The sequence below is a fragment of the Lactuca saligna genome, chromosome 7 (assembly GCF_052625555.1).
Source record: "Lactuca saligna cultivar CGN05327 chromosome 7, ASM5262555v1, whole genome shotgun sequence".
NCBI lineage: Eukaryota > Viridiplantae > Streptophyta > Magnoliopsida > Asterales > Asteraceae > Lactuca > Lactuca saligna.
In genome coordinates this window covers 20,298,842-20,325,164 of record NC_136423.1, presented here as the reverse complement: position 1 = coordinate 20,325,164, position 26,323 = coordinate 20,298,842, and the positions used below count along the sequence as shown (strand labels likewise).

Below are 26,323 nucleotides of genomic sequence, written 5' to 3'. Positions count from 1 at the left end.
AAATTAAAATTTTCTTTGTAAAAATTTGGGTCGTTACATTGACCTAAAACAAAATTACAGAAGCGGGAAATGCAAAATTTTCAATAGATAAAAAGACCAATCCAGCTTTCATTTTCGTACCAAAATCACATGTTAAATATGTAGATGCTACTAATAGTATTATACTCAAGATGTTCATATTCTTTAAAATAAAACCCTAATTATTTACCTAATACAATCGTTGATACATAAGCCGAATCATATCTCTAAAGTAGCGCCATTCGATACGATTTTCGGTCTGAATCCAACCCATGTGCGACAATCTTTCTATACAAGTGATTGAATGATTTCAATCTTCCTTCAGGGATTCTTGATTTCGAAGGGTGCAATATTTAGACTTAAAGAGCAAAATGGAATTTCAAATATAATTAGGCTTTTCTTTAAAGTTAGGTACTTCAGAAGAAAGTAACGCCAATAGAGTACATTACACAAATGTTCCTTCGTAAAATGATAAAAAGAATTATAGTACATTACACAAATGGTCCTTGTGCTTTTATATTTTTACCTTTTTAGTTCAACATTGAAAAGTTTTTCAGTTTTGGTCCTTATTTAAAATAAAACTAATCTTATTAGTTTAATAAAATTTTAAAAATATTTTATCCATGGTTTCCCGGGTTGATGAGAGTTTATATTCACCTAATGTTCTAAATGGACTTAAAATCCTCGGTTTGCCAAACCATACGTTTATTTTAAAAGTCGGTGTTTCGGTTATGTTATTAAGAAATATCGACCAGAAAAATGAGTTATGTAATGGTACTAGACTTCATGTGGTATCATTGGATAATCGTGTCATAGAAACAATGGTCTTAACTGGAAGTAACATTGGACATCAAGTTTTTATTTCAAGGTTATCTTTAACACCGTCAGACAACAAAATTCCATACAAGTTCAAAATGGGACAATTTCTCCTAGCTGTTTGTTTTGCTATGACCATAAATAAAAGTCGGGGCCAATTGTTGAAAAAGATTGGAATGTTTTTGAAAGAAACGATTTTCTCACACGGTCAGTTATATGTTGCTTTATCCAGAGTAAAGAGCAAAGAATAATTGAAGTTAATGATTTTAGATAATGATGATAATTTGACTAATAAAACTTCCTATATTATGTTCAAAGAAGTATTTCAAAATTTATATTAAAGTGTTATGTTTATTTTACTTATCAAATAAAGTTGTAGTTACTTACAATTCAGAATCAAATGATTTTTTTATAGTTTTTAATTTTTTTGTCTATATAATTTTTTTAAACTTATCAATGATGGTTTTCCGGATTATAAGCTAAGTATAAAATTAAACTAAAAATAAAAATGGATCTAAAATTAGTAATCATTTTATGTTATACTATTTGTTTAGAGATTTGCTTTCATAGCAAAATTCTATAATTCGACTTCTCTTTGAATTTTGCGTGTGCACTCCCTCCCAAGTTTAGTCCAAGGTCTCATCGGCTGTTGCACACACTCCACTCTCCTGCCATAGTTTGAGGGGTATACACTTTACAGGAGGTGTCTTTCTGGTCAGACGATTCAGATATTTAACAATAATGGAGGAAGACAACGGAGCTCCATCAGGGCGGTCGTCACCACGGACACCAAAAAAGGTTAAGCTGGAGTCTGAGGAACCAAAAGAATTATTGAAGGCTGAGGATCATTCTGAAGATGAATCTGAGGAAATCGAACAAGATGAAGATGAAGAGGAAGATGGATCACCACAGTTGCCGCCGTTATTAGACATGATTGACCTTCCACCCGCTTCCACTTTACCTCCCACTCCGCCTCTTCCGTCTTCCCCTAGAGGTATATTCTCCTCTTTTCCCCAATTCTATTTCTATATTGGTTATGTGTTTTGATATTTTCTTTTCCTTTGATTGGGACTTCGATTAATGTACTTGTATGTGACTTGAGATGTATGTAATTTGATATTCAGAACGAATTGAAGAATTGCTTATGAAGCACTTGAAAATTAGGGGCGTTTGGTGTGTGTTTTCAAATACTTTATAATCAGAATCATATATAATCAATTAAAAAAGGTAGCCATAGTTGAGTAAGCTTCAATTCACCCTCAATAGTAGTTTTCATATGTCATCCCTTTAACTGCATTTCCAAATCTTATAATGTTGGTGCTAACAACAGAAAATTAGAACACTAGAGGAAAATTGATTATTGCTACCTGCAATTTCCATAACCACTTTTGCAGCATATTCAAACACCCGTTTTATCATTTAATTTCCACCAGTTTTGTTGCAAGTTATGACCTCATAATCTGTCATGGTAAGTTTGAGGTGTTTTGTGGTTTGGAAGAACTAATGTGTCACATCTCAGATTTAAACATGGAGCAACAAGATTCTGAAGATGAAGGACCTCCACCTGGATGGGATAATACATATCAGCTACAAGAACAAGTGGAGCATATGCTTACACCTGCAGCTGTTTCAGCAATTTCATCAGGTGAATTAAGCTGCCATCATCACTTTATACTATATGCCATTGTGAAACCTTGCATTCACCTGTATCTTAACTATGTATGAAATCTTTAACAAAACATTTTGTACCTTAACGAGCTTGTAAATTTTGTTCCATTTCAATTTTGAAAAGGAAAAAGATAACAGTAGTAAATTAAGACAAACTATACACATTAAGTTTACACTTAATATTAGCTAATTTACAACTACTATTCAACAAGCATTATATTATTATCTTTTCAAAAAAAACATATTGTACACACCTGCATGTGCTTGCGTGCGTGTATATATATGTGTGCGTCTATGTATGTATGTATGTATGTATGTATATATGTATGTATGTATGTATGTATGTCTGTCTGTATGTATGTATGTATGCATGTATGTATGTATCACATTAAATACCCACATTAAGTTATAAATGCCTCACAATAAGAAAGAAAATAGTAGTAGATGAAAGAGGGAAATCTAATGGAAAAAATCTAAGGTTCTTACGATAAAAGGAATTTGCATCGGGGGTGAGAAGACGAATATAATCACCAAAGATCATCTTTGAGTCTCTCATCATCATCATCAAATTGCAGTTCTCAACTACAAGGTTAGCTTTTGGGGGAAAGTTCCTTATTTGACCTAATCTCAAGGATTTCCCTTTTTGTATAAACAAAAATAAGAGTTCCAGTTTCTTGTTTTTCGGCTTGATTTCTGGCTCTTTTCAAATGTTAACTTTTAGGTATTTATCTTTTATGTATGGATTTTCTTTGAGCTGTTGCTTAAGCACTAAACCGGTTTCGTTTTGCTGCTTGATGATGAGCTTCCTATATGGTTCGCTTCTTATAGAAGGTCAAAATAGTTAAATTAGTTAGAAGTCAAAGTCAAACAGGTGTTAGCTCTCTCTCTCTCTCTCTCTCTCTCTCTCTCTCTCTCATGAGGTGCAGTCTATTAGAAGAGTTAGTTTCTAGAAGCTAAGCTAGTGTGCAAATAAAAGGGTCAGGTAGTATTAGGGATTATGTTTTTACTGTATGAAGCTGTCAATGGGAGAGATTTTCACATCTCAAAAGTGGGAAATCATTCAATTCAAGCCTTAGTTCCACTCTTTCTCTCTTGATTTCTATCAAATCTGTATCACTTGATTACTATCTAATTTCTCAGGTTGTTTGATGGATTACTTAGAGTCTTAGGCTATATATAGGATGATTTAGCAATTAGCACCACATCACCTAGGTGACCACAACCCGTTTTAATGTATGGGTTTTCTTTAAGTTCCTTTGAGATTTTAATGTGGACCCTATTTGTTGTTATGAAATGAGAGCGTTATGTAAACCTGTTTTTTTGGTAATTCCTAATGATCAGACATATCAGATATAAGGATGGAGGATGTGCAACAAGATGGTTGGAATGGAGAGGATGCTGCACCAGAACTAATTGCTTCAGGTGAAATCTTTTGTTATATTTGTAATATTAGTGAGATTCATTTAAAGGAATGATCATAAACTTTTAATGCTAGTTATGCTCATTTTGGAATGAGAGTTTTTAAACAATCATAACCCTAATAAGTTTTATGATATGTAAACACTCAGATACGAAGGTGGAAGAACAAGACTCAGAGGATGAAGGACCTCCACCTGGATGGGATTCCAAGTCTCTTCCTGAAACTGAATTACAAGTGGCATATCCACAAATTACTCAATCAGGTCAAACAGAGATCTCTTTTTACTTAATTATAATGCTTTATGATTGTGATTAATAAATACATGTACAGGTTGCCAACTGAATGTTCATGCAGACTTACTTTTCCTATCTCTTGAATTTTAGTTCTTGACTTTGAATACACTGGTGTTTGATGAGCTCACACATAAAACAATAAGTACATATAAGAAATGTAAAGGAAATATATATAAAAAAAAAGCCATGTGGAGGACAAGGTGGACAGTTTTGCCACATAGGATGGCTCAACAGTCAACACTGACATGTCACAAAGTTTACCTGTAAAACTTGATGCTTGGCATAGTTAATAGGTCACCAACAAGTTTAATGATGCCCAACTTGAAATAATAATACATCTAAAGTTAGTCTTCCGAAATTACCCTTCAGTTTTAGATGTTGACATGTATCCTAACAAGCAGATACAAAGACGGAGGATTTGCAAGAAGATGTCAGGAATGGGAATGGTGCTACTGCTGCACTGGAATTAGTTCCATCAGGTGAAACCTTTTATCATTATTATTGTAGCAACTGAGATTGATTTGAAGGAAGGATCATAACCCTTTATTACTAGTTATAGTCAGTTTTTGAATGAGAACATGTAAAGAATCATAATCCTAAAGAAGTAATATGTGAGAAGTGAACTCAGATATGAAGGTGGAAGAACAAGATTCAGAAGAAGACGAAGGACCTCCACCTGGATGGGATTCCAAGTGTCAGCCTGAACCCGAATTGCAAACGCCATTTCCAGCTCCAACAATTACTCAGTCAGGTCAAAGTCAAAGTCAAAGTAAAAAAAAAAGAAAACTCTTTTTAGATCTCATTGTGATGAAATGAGTGTTGTGTAAGACATATGATTATGATGTATCCTAACAAGCAGAAGACATGTCTCAGATATGAAGACTGAGGAAGTGCAACAAGATGCTCCCCAACCACAACTTGTTCTAGTTCCATCAGGTGAAACATGTTGTTATTATCATAGTAACATAACTGAGATTCATTTCAAGGAATTGTCATAATCTTTTGTAATTCTAGTTATGTTCAGTTTTTGAATGAGAATATGTAAATAAGTTTCATTATCTCAGATATGAAGGGGGAAGAACAAGACTCAGAAGAAGATGAAGGTCCTCCACCTGGATGGGATTCCAAGTGTCAACCCCAACACGAGTCAACAGGTCAAACAGACAACTCTTTTTGGTTAATTATATAATCTGTGGCATTGCCAAACACAATACAACCTGTTATATTCTGTGGGCCTAATATCTTATACAGCTTCTTTTATTGTTGTGTAAGAAGACATGAATATAAATTATGTTATATCCTAACAAGCAGAAGACATATCTCAGATAAGCAGACTGAGGATGCACAACAAGGTGCCTGGAATGGACAACATCCTACTCCTCAACCACAACTAGTTCTGTCAGGTGAAAACTGTTGTTATTATCATAGTAATGCAACTGAGATTCATTTAAAGAAATTATGATAACCATGGCATCATTCATGAATCATGATATGTAAGTAATAAAAACTCACCTCAGATGTGAAGGTGGAAGAACAAGACTCAGAAGAAGACGAAGGACCTCCACCTGGATGGGATTCCAAGTCTCATCCCCAACCCGAATCAACAGGTCAAACAGACAACTCTTTTTGGTTAATTCTTATAATCTTTTATCCTTTTATCTTATCTTGTAACTATAAGTCCTAACTAACTACTAGAGAGATATCATATCAGATATAAAGACAACAGAGGAGATTCAACACAAGGCTCAAAATGGAGATGGGCCCCAACCCCAACAACCAAATCATAGTCCAGCTCCAGCACTTGAAGTAGCTCCCTCAGGTAATTCTTAAATCATAATTATTTGTTGGCTTTGTAATATAAATAATATACATAGGGCGTGAGAACTCAGCTATAACAGTGGAAGAACAAGACTCAGAAGCAGACGAAGGACCACCACCTGGATGGGATTCCAAGTGTACTCCTCCATCAGGTCATAATTGATAAGTAATTATCTGCCTAGATCTAGCTTGTTGACTAACCGGCTGACATATGATATGATATTATTAGAGTCGAAGATTGAGGATGATCAACAACAACAACAACAAGAAGATGAAGATGGGCAAGGTTGGGGTTCAAGTTCAACTCCAACTCCACAACCTCCTCCTCATTCAATAGGCAAGCTTTGAAAAAAACTTTTATTCAATGTCAATGCATTTAAATTCAGAAAAACCTAAAACATGAAACATGTTGTTAAGGTGAAAGAATGGGATTGGAGCTTGAACAAAAACAAAAGAATGTGGAGGCTGCTGTTGCTGTAGAACCAGAAAGGCCTCAACCACAACCACCTTCAAGACAACAGCCTCCATGTCCATCCACAACAACAAAAAAAACAAATAATCATATTCCTGGTAAGTTATTTGGTCTTTTTTTATAGTTATGTTTTAGTATTTAGAATGGCAAACACACTTTAAAAATCAGTGGCTGATTTGATTTCATTTGATTTGATGATATGCAAGAAGAAATGGGACAGATGGTGTGTGGTTCTTGTAGACGATTACTCAGCTATCCAAAAGGTGCTCGCTATGTCGAGTGTGGATGCTGTTTGGAAGAAAATTACGTCCTCGAAGGTCCATACCTCCCTCCATTGATATATAACTCAATTTCTTTTCTTTTTTCATTTTCTCTATTATTTATGCCATCCACCCGTTTTTTTTTTTTTGAATATAGAGAGAGCGAGAGTTTATTAATATTAATATGTTTGTTTGTTTGTTTGTTTGGCATTGCATGCAGAACATGAAGTAGGGCAGGTGATATGTGGAGGTTGTGACGTGCTGCTAATGTACCCATACGGGGCACCAAAAGTTAGATGTGTAAATTGCAGCACCGAAACAGAAATCGGGGTAAGCTACTTCCTGCTTTTATTTATACTTGTATAAATATTTCATATTCCTCCCATTATACTGCTATTAAAATACCCTTTTATTTATTTATTTATTTTTTATGTAAAAATTGGCAGGATCAAAATCGGCGTCCCCCACTTTCTGAACAGCAGCGGCGAGCCCGACGCCACTTGAAGCGTGTGCAAACGGGCTTCAAGTACTAACTCTTGATACATGCTATGATGCTCAATTATTATTATTATTATTATTTTTATTTTTATTATTATTGTATATGGTTTCCAGTTCTTATAAACTTCATCTTTTTCTAGATTAACATAGAAAATGTGATTCAAAGCTTATGACTTCTTTATCTTATCATCTAAAACCTTATATTAAATGGTGTCAAATTATGTTGTTTAGGTTCTTTAGTCCAACATTTTGACCGGAATAAGGAAGACCAAAATAACAAAGTCAAAAGTTGAAAAAAATGTGTGATCCATCATCCATGCCTAGAAGCTGAAAACGTATTTTTTTTTTGTCATCTTAAAAGTCTCAATTTATCGGAACCTTGAAAATTGAGGCAAAAAAAGACCCACATACTTATAAAATTTCATCAAATAAACCCATGTGTAATCACCTCTCCTCTCCTCTCCTCTTCAATTGGTTCGTTAACAATTAAATTTTGAATTTTTTTTTGCTTAGTTGGAGTTTCAGTAGTTTAGGAAAGTTTGATCATACGGACAAATAAAAAGAATAAATCCAAAAAAACATCACAAAGTACGTAAAACTTATTTATTTATTTTTCTTATAAGGATGGCTATATTTAATATAGCGAATTTGATTGTGTATTTACAAGGAGAATACTAAAGATTGTATCTTTTAATTTCTTTTCTAAGCCGTCTCGGCTCTTAACGATTTTTTCTACAAAGACTGTTATTTATTTATTTATTTTTTAAAATTTTTTTTTTTTCCTAACTTTTTTCTGAAAGCGAAACCTTTACGAAAACTATCAATGTCAAAGGTTTCTGTATTTTAGTAAAATTTGATGTCAAATATGTTGCATTTTAAGGAACTTATGTTATTTTCCAAAAACAACAAATATATAAACGAATGAGAGTGCTTAACAGCAATGTTTAAAAAACCGGTTTTTTAGTTGAACCGGTATGGTGATCGGTTCCCGGTTTGACCGGTTCGATCGTCGGTCAACCGGTTTCTATCATTTTCATATTGTTTTCTATTTTCCTACACATTCATGCATATATAAATCATGAATTTGATGTTTACAAGTTCAAACATTAAATATATATATATATATATATATATATATATATATATATATATATATATATATATATATATATATATATATATAAAATAAGTTGTAGATCAATACAAAGATATTAAAATAATACATAATAATATTTAGTATTTTACATCAATCCATATAGATCAAAAAGAAAATAAAGTATAATACCGAAAAAAATATAGCTTTCGATGAATACACACACATCAAAAAACTTTATAACATTTATCATATGTTTTTATTTAGAGAAAACTAAATAGATTTGAAAAAAAAAATCACCAAAACTTATTATGCAAATAATTCTTTTCTATGTGTTTTTCTTCGGTTTAACCAGTTTAACCGGTTTATTTTGATCGGTTTGATTGAGTTTTTCTAAAAACCAGCCGGTTCAATCCGGTTCAAAAATCTACGTAAAACCAGTGATAGTTGAACCGCTCCATCTTCCGGTTTCCAGTCCAACCGGTTCAAACCGATTTTTAAAACATTGTTTAATAGTTAATACATGGATAATTGAGTGCGTAACAGATAATACATGAACAATCGCAAGTTTAATTAGGCTAGTAGGAGTGGTGTCAAGTTCACCATGGTCAACTAGCTTGTCCATCTCACTTTGCCACCATATATATATATATATATATATATATATATATATATATATATATATATATATATATATATATATATATATATATATATATATATAGAGAGAGAGAGAGAGAGAGAGATCCTGTACAGCACCCACTCCTTACATGCTTAGTTTTTTTAAGCTTGTTTATCTATCAAAACATTTAAAAACACCATTATAGATTTCACTTTAAATTGCATGGTGAGTTGGTTGTTATTTGTGCTAATAATAATATATATCACATATAGTGACGTTTTAAGTTATTTATTTAAGGGTGTAAAGGCCTATAATAACGCTCCACATAGTTTATGACTTTAGCCTACCTAAAATTGACATTTAGTCTACTTGCTTGTATATATGAAATAAAATAATTTAAAAGGTTTTAATAATTTTAAGGCAAAAATACTGTTAAAAGATGTGTTAGTTTAACCCTTTATTTAAGATTGTTGATTATTTGGATAAAACCGGATTATCCAATTGGACAATTTGGATTAGACTATTTGTTTCAGATATTCGGATTTTTGGATTGATTTTTAATAGAAACAAATTATTATTTTGGATTTTAGATTGATTTTGGTTTATAAAATAAAAACCGAATAGTTCAAAAAAACCGAACAATAATTTATTGTTTTGTTCTTTTTAATATATAACTTTAATAATTTATAAATTTACTAAATTATTCTTTTAGCATATTCAAAAATTTCATCTATTTGTTGGGTTTAGTTCAAAAAAAGTTTTATAAACTAGAAAAATATGGTAATGGAAGATTTAAAATTTTGAACATAACATAACATTTTATTTCCACCAAGGATCTTCTTACAAGTTATAGAAAAATTAAAACACCAACTATAGAAAGGATGAAGAAATAACAACCTTTGTAGTTCTTTGGGTCCTTTTAGGAGGCTTGGAAACAACCTTTGTAGTTCTTTGGGTCCTTAGTAAACATTTATCCATCTCAACAACCAAAATTTGAAAAAACAAAAGTTGAACTTTCAACAACATTTAGCAAAAATCGAAATGAGGAAGAAACGAGGAAGCTAAAATCGAAATCACCAAAAATCGAAACAACGACTATTACAGAAATCAATGTTGTTGGTTGAAGACGGCTAAAATCGAAAGTATTATGAGACGAGGAAGGAGAAATCGAAACTATTACATGATGAGAAACCTTCGATCGATGCTTGATTGGTGCTTGCTGGTGACGTCGCTTGCTGGTGTTGCGAGAGAAGAAAGGAGTTGAAAGGGAGGCGCTTCGTTAGGGGAAAGGGTATGCGTGATATTTTTTTCTTCATTTCCCCAGTCAGCCGAATTTGATTTCCTTTCCGGGCCCGATGCATCTTTTCGAGTCAGATGGATGAAAATTGCTTATCAAACACATTTTGCTGACCGAGTCAGCATAAAAGGTCTGACCTAACTCGGTCAGCCCAATATCAAACAAGGCGCTCATATAAGACTGATATAGACAGTGGTGAATATCTAGCAACATTTAACTGCCCCCAATAACATACGGCTTTGTGCCATTCTATCAACACCCAATTCCAAAAACTCAAAGCTACAATTGGTGTATAAGGTAAGTTTATTAGTTATCCCATTGCTATAGAAATCATGTTGAACATGAGATATGGATCGCGATCAATCTCATTGGTTGTTCAACTTTTGGTAAGGCGCCTTAGATGTCTAACTCTCAATACACAAGAGGAACAAATCTCATCTTGACTACATAAGCCTCTTGCATAGTTCATACCATACCTGAAAATGGCTTTTATAACTGCCCGGTTAAGGAACAACATTTGACCATATCAAAGCATAGTAATCCCTATACTTAAGTCTCACTATGTATCTCAGGTGTTCAGGATACAAAGATAGTACCTTTTAATTAAGTATCATTCATGATAGCGATCCATGAGATGATCTTGATGCGGGTCGGTTCAATACTAGTTCTCTAACAAGTACCTATGAAACTTGGTTACAAGTTACAACCACTTTCCTACTTTCATCTAGTGAGAGTCAACTAATCTAATTCATATTAGTCTTACATTATACTTGATCCCAATTATAACCGATTATGAACTTTTAGAAACATAACATTATTCATGGATTAAACATGTTAATATAGAACACAACAAGTATTAATGTGATGACTATATCCCAATATATCATAACATTATCTAATAATTGTTGTTATAATGTTCTAATATCCAAATACAAAATCCAAATCAAAAACCCATTTCTAGAATAATAAAGTCTTCTAGCTAAAGTGTGACCAATCATATTTAGCTCAAATGAATGACTTTATCAATGGACCTGTCAAAATTTAATGTAACACCCATAAAATCATGACAAATTTAAACTTTTAAAAACATTTCAAAACCATTAAATCATTACAAACTTGTTTTTAAAATGTATAATATCAGAGTTTTTCCCTGAAACATAAACAAAACACAAGGAGTTGTACGCTCATGCCTTTGCCTTGCCGCGATCCCCCTGATGTACCTGAAACAATAAACTGAAAACTGTAAGCCCGAAAGCTTAATGAGTTCCCCCAAAATACCGATATACTGTACATAACACATATATAAGTAATAGCATGTACTGGTCCACAACTTTACAAACTGGATTACCCCTGGGCTCACAGTGTGCGTCTGGATTGCCTTCCGGGCCCACAACTCACATCTGGATTGCCATCAAGTCTACAGTACGAGTCTCCCTCAACTCGTATCTGGAATGCTCCCGGGTTTGTTGGTTACCGCACGAAGCAGTATCGCCTCAACCCATCCCACATAATATGTCGACATATAACACAACTAATGCATATACAAATAATCACATAATACTACAGGTAGTCCTACAGATCTACCTAACTGGCATAACAACTAACATGCAACACTAACTCATACTCATCGTACTACAAACTTCTAGGATATCATATCCAATGGGCCGACCATGACGCCTTAGACCCTTTAGTATAGTGAGGTAACTCACCTTGCAACTGTCTACTCGAAAGATAAGCTCAAACTCTCGGATCACCGTCACAAACTCCACCACCTATATTCACCATAAAACCATACTTGTAAATTTCCAATTTCCCAAAATGCCCCAGAAGTCAATTAGTCAACCCTTGGTCAAAGTTATAGTTAACAGTCAAGGTCTACAGTCCATGTTGACCCGACTCGTCGAGTCCTTCCAGAACTTGAGTAGTCGTGAAATACCCCCACTGAATCGTCGAGTTTTCCCTACAACTCGCGGAGTCCATGCGTGTCCAAAAGTTAGGAAAACCCCAGTTGACTCGCCGAGTCCATGCATAAATCTATGCACGACAATCTTCATCGGACTCGTCGAGTTGACCATGCAACTCGCTGAGTCCCTTCAGTCCATTATCCATTCAGATGCTTACTAAGCCATTTTAAGGTTCCATATTGTAGATCCAGCTTCCCAAGACATGTTTATCACGTAAAGTTGCAAACTTTACGTGCATACAAGGCTCTAAAGTTTTATAATGTCAAAACCAAGCTTGAAATCGAGTTTTACACTTAAGGCGAGTAGGTCACTTAACCACATGGCCCGATCCGCTTCTACTCGACGAGTCAGGGCATCCAACTAGTCGAGTAGACCTTGAAATTATGAAATTTAAATCCATAAAATTATCACCTGAGAGTCGAGGAGTTACATTTAATTTTTGTGAATTCTGTGAATATTATCATCTCCATACTTAAATTTACTCTAGGTATAGTTAAATATCTTGGAGAATTTGATTGGTGTTCTTTCGTGACATAGAGTCTCTTAGCTTGATTAAGTATACTCTCGAAGTCACAAAAATTTCTATGTGATCCTTGAATTTTAGAAATCAACATACTTTTTCTATGATCTTATTCCAACTTCTAAAGCAGTGTAATCTTATATTGTAGTAGATTGTGTCATTATGCTTTTTCTTGGACCTTATTCCAACAAAACTTACCCTTCATTTCATAATGATGTTAGAATCCAATTATAATTCATAATTATTTCTATCCGTTTTGAAATTAACATATTATGTAGCTCTTTCCATATAGATCCTTTCTAAATTGATTGTCTTAGATACTCTCTTAGTTCTTCTAAAGTACGCTTAGAATGCTCTCTTAGCCATCCAGTGAATTAACCATGTATTTAATTAGTATCCTATGACATGCTTACAACATGATCAAATACCATGTCCTATGCATAATATGGCATAAATGATGAATTTATTTTCCAAACAAATAGAATATAAATCATTTCATCTAGTTTAAACCTATAAGCTATGTAATTTTGAGGCTAGCTCAAAATGGTGCTATATGACAATGCCAGGAATTCTCCAAAAGAATCTTGTGTCTTGATCCCTTTCAAGATATTGCCAATATATGTATAAGGACATGAAACTTTTAACATTCATTTTATCTATCCCTTATAGACTTTACATTCCAAAAATGTATCTTCACCTTCCTAAGTCTTTCATTTTAGAAACACTTTCCGAGTCAAGGTGAAAACGACATTGCTTAGTCAGAATGTGATTTCAAATGATTAAGTACGTCTTATTCATACAAGATTAGGAATTTCACTATGCTCCCACTAGTTCCTAGTAAACATACATGTTCTATTCATTTTGGATATAAAATCACACTTTATAGTTTTACATAAAATGATGAGTATAACATTTAGATGTTTGCTTTATATCCACAAGTGGATCTCAACATTTTGCTAGGATAACTTGGATTAAGAAAACCTCCAGGCTAATCTATATAGATATCTACCAGTAGATGTATATTAAGAAAAATAGTCTTTCTTGAAATCTATTTACTATATCTCATATTAAGAATATGAATTTATAGCAAATAATATCCTTGTTGATCTAATTATAGCTACCTGTGAAAAAGGTTTGATCATAGTCAATGTCATGAGTATGATGAAGACCATAGTCAATGATATGAGTATGAGAAAATTCTTTTACTATAAGTCTTGCTTTAAATGTGGGTGGTTATCCATGTAATTTATTCTTTCTTAGAAGATTCATTCACTCCTTCTAGCCTTGCTATAGGGATAAATTTTAATCAACCCCATTCTTGATTATCATACATGGATTACATCTCAGGTTCATGACTCTAAGTCATTTATCAGATTCGAGATCTGACATAGCATCTTGGAATTTGATGGATTTTCCAGAAGCCATCAATAAAAGCTCATCAATGAGAGATTCTACATTTCTCAAGTCATAGATGATTTCTACCGCTAATGCGAACATTTTGTGTTTATGAATAGCTATTATTCAAGTTTAACAATCCTTGTTAAAACTAGTGCCAACTATTACTACGTAAGGTTATGATCCTTAAGCTGCTTCAAGTTCCATGTACCTCCCTCTTGCTTTGTCATTAGAAGCTTGCTTTTTACTAACTTAGCTTTCACAAGAATAAAAGAACCTATTCTTGGTGGGTTTGCATATAACAATCTAGGTCACATTTAGAGTATTATACAAATATGTATTTAGTAGATTTTGGGTTTAGAAGCCAACATTGGCTTCAAATCCATAAAACATTAAGTAAGATGAGGATGAAGCTTTTCCATACTTAATCTTATAAAATGTTTAATCTACTTATTAGCTGGTATTTGTATTCAAGATACAATTAATAGTGATTGAAGTATTATCCCAAAAATATTAACGGATGATATCTCTATCGATTAGAAAGTAAATCATACCAAGTAAGATTTAATTCATCATTTATTATCATTAAGGCCTTAGATAGTTCTTATCGGTTTGTATCTCAACTTTTGAAACCTTCAACAAAGATTTCACAACTATGTTTTAGCATGTAAAATATAATTAAAACTATTATAGTTGTTAATAAAGTTGATTTGGTATCTTGTGATTAATCTCATACATTCATTAGAAAGGAATTCATACACCAAAGTAAGGATGAAAGTGAGTCCAAAACCGGACCGGTAGACCATGACCAGGAAAACCCAGGTGCTGGTTAACGAGATTTTGTAGGACCGGAAACTGGATTGGTATATAGGAACCGGTTTAGGTTCGGTTCTGGGTAAGGTACCGAGTAAAGTGGGTCTAGAACCAGAAAATCCTGAAACACTAAAGTGGGTCGAATAGAACCGGGTAAAGTGGGTCTAGAACCGGAAAAATCAGGAAATCCAAATTTTTTTGGTAATTACTTAGTAGTTGAGCATCGAAAAAATTTCAACTTTGATATCCCAACTTCGGGGGAATGTAAGTCATTGAATATTAAACGAAAAATGACAAAATTATAGTCTAAAATCATGCAGAAACTCTAAACTACACGTTGAAAAAAGCCCCACGATAATCCGACTTCAAACGAATTAGATATGCATTTTTAAAATTTCACGAAATATAAAAATAAAACTGAAAAACGGAAAATTTACAACATTAATATCCCGACTTTGGGGGACCATAAGTCAATGAATATAAAACCAAAAATGATAAAATTATAGTCTAAAGCCATGTACAAACTCTAAGCTACGCGTTGCAAAAAATCTCATGATAATCCGACTTCAAACAAATTAGATATGCATCTTTAAAATTTCACAAAACATACAAATATAGTTGAAAAACAGAAAATTCACAGCATTGATATCCCGACTTTGGGGGATTGTAAGTCAATGGATATGAAACAAAAAAATGACAAAATTATAATATAAATTCATTTACAAACTCTAAACTACACGTTTCAAAAAACCTCATGATAATCCGACTTCAAACGAATTAGATATGCATTTTTAAAATTTCACAAAATATAAAAATAAAGTTGAAAAACAAAAAATTCACATCTTTGATATCCCGACTTTGGGGGATTGTAAGTCAATGAATATTAGCTAAAAAATGACAAAATTATAGTCTAAAATCATGTACAACCTATAAACTACACTCCGGAAAAAACCTCATGCCAATACGACTTCAAATGAACGAGATATTCATGTTTTAAACTTTTCATAAAAACTGGTTCCGGTCCCTAAAATCGGTTCCGGTTTCTAACACTGTTCCGGTTCTTAAACCCGATTTACCTGAACCTGAAGGACAAACCCGGATTACCCGGAACCCGGATAAAGCCATTCTTTAAATCCGGGACACGAACCAGTTCTACATATTCTGGTTCTAACGGTTTCGGTTTCGGTCCAGTTTTCTGATTCTAAATCTCATCCCTACACGAAAGTGTATAGTTCCTTAATTATTTTCTCTACACCTTAGTGAAAATATCATTAGGAATAATTTACATATAAATAAGGTTCACATATGTCAAATAAACTATATTATTTGCCTTCAAATATCCATTTCTTGAAGTTGGCATATGTGAATGTCAATTATATAATAAAGATAACAATGTCAAATATGCGACTTAAAACAAGTTTAAGTCAAAAGTGTTTGCATATAGAACTTAATTTTATTTATGAAATGTTGATATTTACTCCACAACTTTATTAAGAGATCTAGTCTCATAAATAGAAGTTAATTATTTCAGAATATGAATATTATCGTTATGAAAAACGGTTAAGTAAATGATCAAACATTTGAATAAAATAACTGAGACATAAATTTAGATGTGCTAAATTGAATGTAACATCCGGATTTTACCAGGTAGCTTGTAATCTAATTTTTTTGTTATATTGTGAGAGGGACTCGGCGAGTTGGAGCTCAGACTCGCCGAGTAGGGACGCGGGATGGAACATTGGTGCGCGCCTGGACTCGGCGAGTCCAGGATATGGACTCGGCGAGTCTGCGCTGTGTAATGAAACCCTAAATCTCCGGGTTTGAGGCCTATTTAAAGGGCCTTATGGCCGTCATTTGTGCTCACCCAACCCTCAGTGAGTGTCCCTAGTGTTCTTGAGCGATTTGTGAAGAGAAGGGAGCCATTCTTGATCTTGTGTGTGTTATTTAGCAAGAAGAAGGAGACCCTAGGCAAGAGGAAGCAAAGGAGGTTGCTATTTCGTGGATTTGGAGCTTAGATCATCACTCTAGAGGTATTATCTCGGACTATTTTCTGTTTAGTGAAGCTTGTTGCGATTTAGGGTTTGTTGAACCCTTTTATGGCAAGATTTGGTGTCCTTTTGGTCCCTTATGAGGTTGGAACCATAGATCTGGACCCTTAGAGGTCCAGAGTGTCCCTTTACCCAAGCTTTTTGGGGATCAATGGAGGCTTTGGATTGGAATCCTCATGCCTTAGGTCAAAAACTCCATTATTGAGCTATAGGGTGTGTTATGAGCACCAAGATAGGAGCTTTACGTGATGAATCAGTCGAGGGAGGCCAGATCTATAGTTTTTGGAAGCAGATCTGACCTTAGAAGCGAGTTTGAGTGGTTGCATGGCATGGACTCGCCGAGTCTGTTCATCCGACTCGGCGAGTAGCTTGAAGATTGCCTTGGGACTGCTCAGCGAGTGGTCCAATCGAGTCATGGGTAGACTCAGTGAGTCAGGGTGAGTTGGAGAGGGATGACGAGTGGACTAAGTCAAACTTGGACTCGCCGAGTTGTCCTTGAGACTCGGCGAGTTGAGTCGGGGTGGCCCCGCGATTCATCCAGGTGAAACTCGTCGAGTAAAGGGGGGGATACTCGACGTGTAGTAAGAGGATTTCAGAGGGTTGGTGAAAACGTCTAGACTCGCCGAGTCGCCATGGTACTCGCCGAGTCCGGTCAGAGTTGACCATTGACCGTTGACCAGAGTTGACCTGTGTTGACTTCTTATAGATAGTCAACCTTAGAGATATAAAGTGTTAATTAGAAACGTATAATTTTATAGGAGGATTAGAGCTCGGAGGATCGAGCACGAGGGATTTCCAGGATTCGTGAGATACCGAGATACGCGAGGTGAGTCTTCTCACTATACTTTACCTTGAGTAGGTAACCAGAGCTATTTGATGGGGTATTTGTATGCTATGTATGTTATGTGTTGTACTGCATGATTTCTATGTGATTTATGTGGTGCATGTTTATAAGAGTTAGAACCTGAGGGTTCACAGAGTTTGGGTGCACGGACCCACAGAGTTATAGCCTAGAGTGGCTAATATGTGTTATATGTGGTATTTTGGGGAACTCACTAAGCCTTGTGCTTACAGTGTTGATGTTATTTGTTTCAGGTACTAGTGACGACCGCGGGAAGGCGCCGGCTTGATCCGTACACACACACGTTTGGAGCTTGACGTTATGATCTTGGGATTTGTATTGTTTTGTTGGACAATTAAAATGGCTGTTATAATGAATATTGATGGAATTATGTTTTATAAAAATTGAAAAAAATTTGGTTTAAATTTTCGGTGTTACAAATTGGTATCAGAGCCTTGGTTTGAGGGATTCGGGTACACCTTCGGGGGTATTTGAACTCAAACTGAGGAATTAAAGAGATATTTTCAAAATAAAAACCAAAAATTTTCTAAGAGTCAAAGATTTTCCAGGAAGAAACGTGTGTACGATCAGCCAGCGCCCGAACGGTGAATTCCCAAAATATCTTTTATTACGTGATAATTATTAATGCGATGTGTTTGCATGCTTGAGTAGGCTAGGTATTGCTGATAGGACTAGAATGGCCTGTTTCGTGATGCCTTAGCCTAGGGAATGGTGAGCTGCTATGAGATGCTGAGAGTAATTAGGTAGCAGCTAGAGCTTTGTGTGAGACCTGTTACAGAGTGATTTAAGTATAATAGAGTACTTGGGGATTGGGATCCGAAGAGGAAGATTTGGGGTGTGTACTGAGACGGTGCGGACAGTAGTATTGGGCCCGTACTACTGAAAGCACCGGTGCGGTACACAGTCCAAATAAGAATCTTGGGATGCCAAGAGTCAAGGAGGGGTGGATTGTCGAATGTAAGAGTGTTCGAGTGAATTCTAATTATCGCATGTTGTATTTCAGAGGCTGATCATGGTGAGGACACGTCACGTGCCGGAGGATGCCGGAACTAGCGATGAGGAGATTCGACAGATCATTCATGAGGAGGTGGCTGCGGTCATCAGAGCTGAGTTACCAGAGATGTTTGGGTCCATTAAGACCGCGTTGATTGAGACATTTGACGAGCGCTATGCCGCTCTTTCTGAGGCTGCGGTTGCAGCGGCTACCGCAGCGATTGCTGCGGCAAGACCCCAGGGAGGTGATGCGACATTGTTTAGGGAGTTCAGCAACACCAAGCCACCAGAGTTTGATGGTACGCAGGATCCGGTGGTAGCTATGAGGTGGATATCTGATATGGAGGGATGCTTCTTCACTTGCTCGTCCCCTGAGCATTTGAAGGTTCGGTTCGCGCTGAACCAGCTTCGCTTGGGAGCGAAGGACTAGTGGAAGTTTGTGACTGCGCACTTCACACCGACTGAGCTTTCGGCAGTGACCTGGGAGAGGTTCACTACCATGTTCCGAGATGAGTACGTTCCTCAGGTGGAGAGGGAGCGTCTGGCACAGGAGTTTCTGACCCTCAAGCAGGGTACCGAGTCAGTTACAGCGATTACGAGGATGTTTCATGAGAGGGCGATGTTCTGCCCTGAGCACGTGTCCATCGAGCAGGCACGTATGATCCGTTACCTGAGCATTCTGAGACGGGAGATTCGGGAGTTCGCTGCGAACTCCTCGTACCGGATATTTACCGAGCTTCAGGCAAATGCTCGGAAGAGGGAGATTGAGCTTGAGACTCAGGCCAGGGAGGAGGCGGAGTCTCTGGGGAGGGATCGGCGGCCGGCACAGTCCCAGCCGGCAGCCAAGCGGGCCAAGCCCGCTGATCCCAGACCCGGGAGCCAGAAGGGCCGCACTTGTGGGAAGTGCGGCAAGGGTCACGATGGAGTCTGTCGGGCAGGGTCTTGCTACAAATGTGGCAAGGAGGGGCATATGGCCAAGGATTGCCCCAAGGGATTTGCAGTGTGCTTCCACTGCAACCAGACCGGACACCGGAAGGCAGAGTGTCCGCTGCTGCGCGGAGCATCTCAGGGGTCTGCTCCCGCCGCCATCAGAGCTACTGCTACAGAGAGTCGGCCCATGAAGGCCGAGGCACCGAGGGCTCGGGGAAGAGCCTTCCAGCTGACTGCAGAAGAGGTCCGCGCTGCACCCGACGTTGTGGCTGGTACGTTTCCTTTTCATTATTTATTTATGGTGTTGAGATATTATGCTTATATTATGCTATGCATAGGTACCTTCCTTGTGAATTCTGTACCTGCTTTAGTGTTATTTGACTCGGGTGCGAGTCGATCTTTTGTATCTTTGGCATTTAGTCAGCGTATCAGTGTTAGTCGTGGGGCATTGAGTCGGCCCCTGCGGGTTTCCATAGCCGCCGACAGAGTGATTTGTGCTACAGAGGTCCTCCAGGGATGTGTATTGGAGATTTTCGGGGTTGAGTTCCCGATCGACCTGATTCCTATTGCGATGGGTAATGTCTGTGTTATAGTGGGCATGGACTGGTTGAGCCGATTCGGTGCGGTTATCGATTGCGAGCGTCAGCTGGTGACTATGCGAGATCCTAGTGGGGGAGTTCTTTCGGTTTACGGCGAGGGTACACGTTCTGGATCAACCTTTTGTTCAGCTGCTAAGGCGAGGCAGTGTTTACAGCAGGGCTGTAAGGGTTTTGTGGCGTATGTGATGGATATGCGAGTGATCTCCGAGAGACCGAGTTCAGTGGATGAAGTTCCGGTGGTGCGTGAGTTCTCAGATGTCTTTCCCGAAGAGTTACCAGGTGTGACTCCCGTGAGGCAAGTGGAGTTTGGTATCGAATTGGTTCCGGGAGCCGCGCCTATTGCTAAGGTGCCGTATCGCCTTGCGCCTCCAGAGATGCAAGAGTTATCCTCGCAACTTCAGGAGTTGCTGGGGAAGGGGTTTATTCGGCCGAGTAGCTCGCCGTGGGGAGCACCCATCCTGTTTGTGAAGAAGAAAGATGGCTCACACCGCATGTGTATTGATTACCGGGAATTGAATAAGCTGACGGTCAAGAACCGTTACCCGTTGCCGAGGATCGACGATTTATTCGATCAGTTACAGGGAGCATCTTGGTTCTCCAAGATTGATTTGAGGTCGGGCTATCATCAGGTGAGAGTGCGGGACGAGGACGTCCAGAAGACAGCATTCAGGACGCGTTATGGGCATTATGAGTTTGTGGTGATGCCTTTTGGGCTCACCAATGCCCCGGCTGTGTTCATCGACCTCATGAACAGGGTATGTCGGCCGATGTTGGATCGGTCAGTGATTGTGTTCATTGACGATATTCTGGTATATTCGAGATCTAGAGAGCAGCACGAGGAGCATTTGAGGGAGGTTCTTGGAGTTTTGAGATCGGAGAAACTTTACGCAAAGTTTTCCAAGTGCGATTTCTGGTTGCGGGAGGTCCAGTTTCTGGGACATCTCGTTAACCAGAAGGGGATATTGGTCGATCTGGCCAAGATTGACGCAGTGATGAGGTGGGAGGTGCCAAGGTCACCTTCTGAGATCCGGAGTTTCCTTGGGTTGGCAGGATATTATCGGAGGTTTATTAAGGATTTCTCCAAGATTGCGGTTCCACTCACCAAATTGACCCGGAAGGGTGTTGCATTTTCATGGGGTCCCGAGCAGCAGAACTCCTTTGAGACGCTTCGCCAGAGGTTGTGTGTAGCTCCAGTATTAGCCCTTCCGGAAGGTATGGAAGGTTTTATGGTATTCTGTGATGCATCGATTTTAGGACTGGGAGCGGTATTGATGCAGAAGGGTCATGCGATAGCATACGCATCGAGGCAGTTGAAGCCTCACGAGACGAGGTACCCCACACATGATTTGGAGTTGGGGGCAGTGGTGTTCGCCCTCAAAAATTGCTCTTTTGTCTTCAAAATATGGTCCAAACTTCATTTCTTATTACATATTGTACAAATAAATTATTTCTAAAACTAATTTATTACTTTACAAAAATAAACAAGAAAACTAATCTATTTAATTTATTACATACCATATGAATAAATAAATTATTACAATCATTTTTTATAAAACAACCAACACAACAACACAACAAACACAATGATCATTGACTAATTTATGCACATCATATACATCAACATACACATAAAACAACTTTTGTTTTTTTAAGACAACTTTAAATGATAAAAGATGTATGAAACTTTTGTCACATAAAATAACAAATATAAAATTGTCATAGAAAATATATATAAACTTATTTTTTATACAAAAACAAGTTATTCATATTCTCCAAAAACTAATATTTTTTTTAAAAAAATCTAACCAATCTTGCAAGGTGGCTCTAATACAAATTGTTGGGTTTTAGTTCAAAAATAGTTTCATAAACTAGAAAAATATGGTAACGAACGATTTAAAATTTTGAACATAACATAACATTTTATGCACACCAAGGATCTTCTTGCAAGTTATAGAAAGATTAAAACACCAACCATAGGAAGGATGAAGAAATAACAACCTTTGTAGTCCTTTAGATCCTCTTGGAGGCTTGGAAGTTGATAAAGAATGTGGAACCTTTGAGACACCAACAATGGCTCAACTTGATGTAGATGCTAGTCCATAAACTCTTAATCCCTTAAGATTTAAGTTCATAACCAATATAAACTTAAAGAGGTCATGTAAAAGCAAGTAATCTTCTAGAAAAGATGAATAACACATACACACACACATACAGAGAGAGAAAGAGAGAGGGAGAGAGAAAGAGAGAGAGAGAGAGAGAGAGAGAGAGAGAGAGAGAAAGAGAGAGAGAGAGAGAGAGAGAGAGAGAGCAACCTTCTCTAAGGAGGTTATGGTTTTGGAGAGTATGAATAAGCTAGCCAAATAAAAACATCAAGTCTTGTATTTATAGTAGAAACAATTCCCTACTTTATGAATAAAATAATCACAAGACCATGCCTTATTTAAAAAATCAAAGAATCATTCTCATTTAAATAATCAAAAGACTATACTCTTATTTAAATACTCAAAGAGTTATTCTCTCATTTAAATAATTAAAAGCCCATAACTCTTTCTTCTTGAAAATTATATACAAAAGAGAAGAGTTTCTTTAAATTTTATAAACTCAAAATTTATAAAATATAAACTTTGTCTTTTGAGTAAAAGATAAAAGGGTTTCAACTAGTCCATAAAGTTATACATAACTTTTTAATTCATACCATATGATATATATATATATATATATATATATATATATATATATATATATATATATATATATATATATATAATGTTACTTACTAATGAAAATTATTATTTCCTATAAATAAATAATTCCATTTTAACTTTAAGAGTTTTATTGAATATTTATTAAAATCAATTTTTAATAAACAATCAATTATATTAAGTTGTTGTTAGTGTGCCTCATTAGTATCATATGTTAATTAGCACGTTAATATGATTGTTGAACGTACTAAACCTTTCACTATGATAATACTTTAATATATATTTCTTATAAAAAACTTGTCTATAAATTAGTACACTAAAATATATTTTTCTTGATCGTTATTTATAAATTTTAATTCACAGCTAACCAAACAATATTTTTTAGTTGATATTACAGAGCAAGTTAATAGTAAAGTTATATATTTATTAAAATGCTTTAATTCTTGAAAACCGAATTGTAAAAAACCGATCCAGCCGAATTATAATTTGGTTAGATTGGATCAGATTTGAATTTAGTTTGAAATATTTGGATACACGTTTTGAAAACCGAAATTAATTTAGATTCACTTGATAGGATCGAGTTAAACCGATCCATCCAAACAAACACCCCTACCTCTATTCCTATACTGCTGAATCTCTTAATGAACTCAAAATCGACTAAAATCACAAGGATCAAATAACACCCTATATCAATCGACCTACTATAAATTTCCATTCAACAAAGTACTTTTCATGTATAATAATGATAGATTAATCTTCGCTAATTTTGGAAAATTACTTGCATCATTTCAGAATGTTAGTTTATGTCTAAAACTATATAAATTAATAAATTAAGTATGATGCTTTTAACTTTTTATTTTAACCTAAATCATAAAGAAAACATGATTTTTAGTACCGATTGACATTTGACACTTGGTAGTTGGTATTCACAATGGACATCGTAAATATGTAATTAAGTGTCAATATGTGATAACTAATGTAACATTTTGATAACACATAAGCTGTAAAAGTTTTTACTAATAATAAAATATACTATGTGTGAAATTCATGTATTACATGAGTTTAATTAAAAAATATATATATAAAATTTTAATAATTTGAAAAGTTTGAATTTATAAAAAAAATGAAAAAAATTTGAATTATTAAAACTAATGAGACTTTAATGTATTAAATACATTATATATATAAACTCTTTCTAATAAATACTTTACATATATATTACCTTATACATTAAATGTGGAATTTTAATTTAATAAAATAAAAAATACAATAAAATGACAAGTGGAAAATAAAAATTTTAAAATTTTTAGAAAATATCATGTGTCCAAATGAATAAGAAAATAACATGTGGTAAAAAAAAACATTTATTTATTATAGTAGATATGTACCCTTTAATAAAAGTGTTAACATCACACGACCACATTATAATTTAGGTGACATATTTTATGTATAATAATCGCATTGTCAAGATGGAAATCTTATTTATGATCGTTTTTTATTGTATAAGATCGTGATCATAAGATTGAAAAATCCTACCACAATGATTAATTAATTATTACGTATGAACTGTAGCTATATTAAAGATTAACTATTAACTTTAGGTCAAATTCATAAATATATTTGAATTTGAACTTCATTTTTTAGAGAATTATGAACATTAAAGATGCGTTTGGTTGTAAAAAGTTGTATTAAATTCTAGAAAATGTTTAAAAAAAATAAAGTTGAATTTTTATTCAGTTTTCAATAAATTTTTTAGAAAATATGTGTTTGGTTAAAATTGATAGGATTTTTATTTTTTATTTTAAAATTTTAGAAAACTATAAAAATCATTTTTCGAACTTACATACAATTTGGAAAACAATAAATTTTCATTTTCTTGAAATTTTTTGAAAAATAAATCAACCAAATATGTTTTTAAAATTTCATTTTCAATTGTAAGATTTTCATACAAAACTAAACTTTTTTACACCCTAAAAAATAAATACTTGCAATACAAGAAAACCTCATCCTAAGGTCAAATATCTATTGTTCACATAAAAAAAAAAATTAAAGGTTTAGAGCAAAAACTATAAATGACAAATAAATATCATTTCCTAATCTAAAGAAAAATAAATATCAATTGTTCACATACATAAAAAAAAAAAAAAAAAAAAAAAAAAAAAAAAAAAAAAAAAATTTAGAGCAAAAACTATAAATATTATTATCTAAAGAAAAACTGGTCTACATATTTAATTAAAATAGAAAAATGAATCAATAGAATTAGATGAAACAAAAAGATGTATGAACCAACTATTCTCGGTAATTACAAAGTTCAAAGAATTAGATGTTAGTAAGTATAAAATAACATCTATAAATTCAAATAATAACTTACTATACACATGGGACTCCGATACATCTAAATGATGAAACAAAAAGATGTATGAACCAACTCACCAACAAAAAATGTTTACTTTGATAAGGACATATACTTATTCCATCTCCTTTAATAAGACTCTATTACCGTATAACTATCAACATTCCAATGTGTTATTTTGTTCGTAGAATCTTGGTCAATGAATTTAAATTTAAATTGAAAAAAGTAATATATCAGTAATTTGAATTAAATTCCATATATTGCTTTGTTGACAGGAAACGAAATTGAAATTAATTCCAGACTCTGTTTGATTTGTAGTCAATGGAATTGAAATTCATTTAAAATGACAAAAATCCCCTTGGAAACCTATAAAACAGATGTTGAAGCAAATACGTTAGCAGATAAAAGTAAATTATACTTTGGCCTTCAAACAATGATTTCAGTTCAAGTTTTTAACACAAATTCGACATGAATTCACAAAGCATGTAGACAATAGTGGTTTCAGTTCTGATTTTAACACAAATTCGACATGACCTAAGGGAAGCCTCAATTTGGTTTTAGTTATAGGAAGCAAATCGCAAATTTAAGAAAGCAAATTCGAAATTAACAGCCAATAATTATCATGAAGCAAATTCGTTATCCCTTACGTTCGATTCACAAGAAGCAAATTAATAAAAAAAAGCTCACTAAAATCGATTTTCAAAAAAGTTCGATTCACCGAAAACAATATATATATATATATATATATATATATATATATATATATATATATATATATATATATATAGAGAGAGAGAGAGAGAGAGAGACTCATGTGTACTTTTGCTTGAGAGTTGTAGACGAAAATGGAAAAGACGATATGGAGAAAT

The 26,323-nt window shown here is 34.8% G+C and overlaps 1 protein-coding gene across 8 annotated transcripts; it reads left to right on the top strand.

Moving 5' to 3' along the window:
• The first annotated feature begins 1,417 nt into the window (after positions 1-1,417).
• Positions 1,418-7,431, top strand: LOC145005527 (uncharacterized). Of its 8 annotated transcripts, none has more exons than XM_078964613.1 (17): positions 1,418-1,828; positions 2,354-2,479; positions 3,853-3,924; positions 4,071-4,184; positions 4,617-4,694; positions 4,835-4,984; positions 5,089-5,151; positions 5,280-5,369; positions 5,541-5,618; positions 5,733-5,822; positions 5,927-6,034; positions 6,090-6,185; positions 6,263-6,370; positions 6,451-6,603; positions 6,712-6,822; positions 6,986-7,095; positions 7,212-7,431. In XM_078964613.1, exons 1-17 carry the CDS (start codon positions 1,576-1,578, stop codon positions 7,296-7,298), a joined length of 1,887 nt encoding a protein of 628 aa, XP_078820739.1. In that variant the 5' UTR covers positions 1,418-1,575; the 3' UTR covers positions 7,299-7,431. The 8 variants fall into 8 exon arrangements, with proteins under 8 accessions (XP_078820739.1, XP_078820743.1, XP_078820738.1 ...); XM_078964617.1 differs by having other exon boundaries at positions 3,844-3,924; positions 4,844-4,966; XM_078964612.1 differs by having other exon boundaries at positions 3,844-3,924; positions 4,844-4,984.
• Positions 7,432-26,323: the final 18,892 nt, after the last annotated feature.

Bases quoted from the DNA above. Each gene is read 5' to 3' on its own strand.
- LOC145005527 (XM_078964610.1), top strand. From the start codon at position 1,576: ATGGAGGAAGACAACGGAGCTCCATCAGGGCGGTCGTCACCACGGACA. The intron at 3,925-4,070 runs GTGAAATCTTTT...GTAAACACTCAG, and splicing joins ACCAGAACTAATTGCTTCAG to ATACGAAGGTGGAAGAACAA. The intron at 6,371-6,450 runs GCAAGCTTTGAA...CATGTTGTTAAG, and splicing joins ACCTCCTCCTCATTCAATAG to GTGAAAGAATGGGATTGGAG.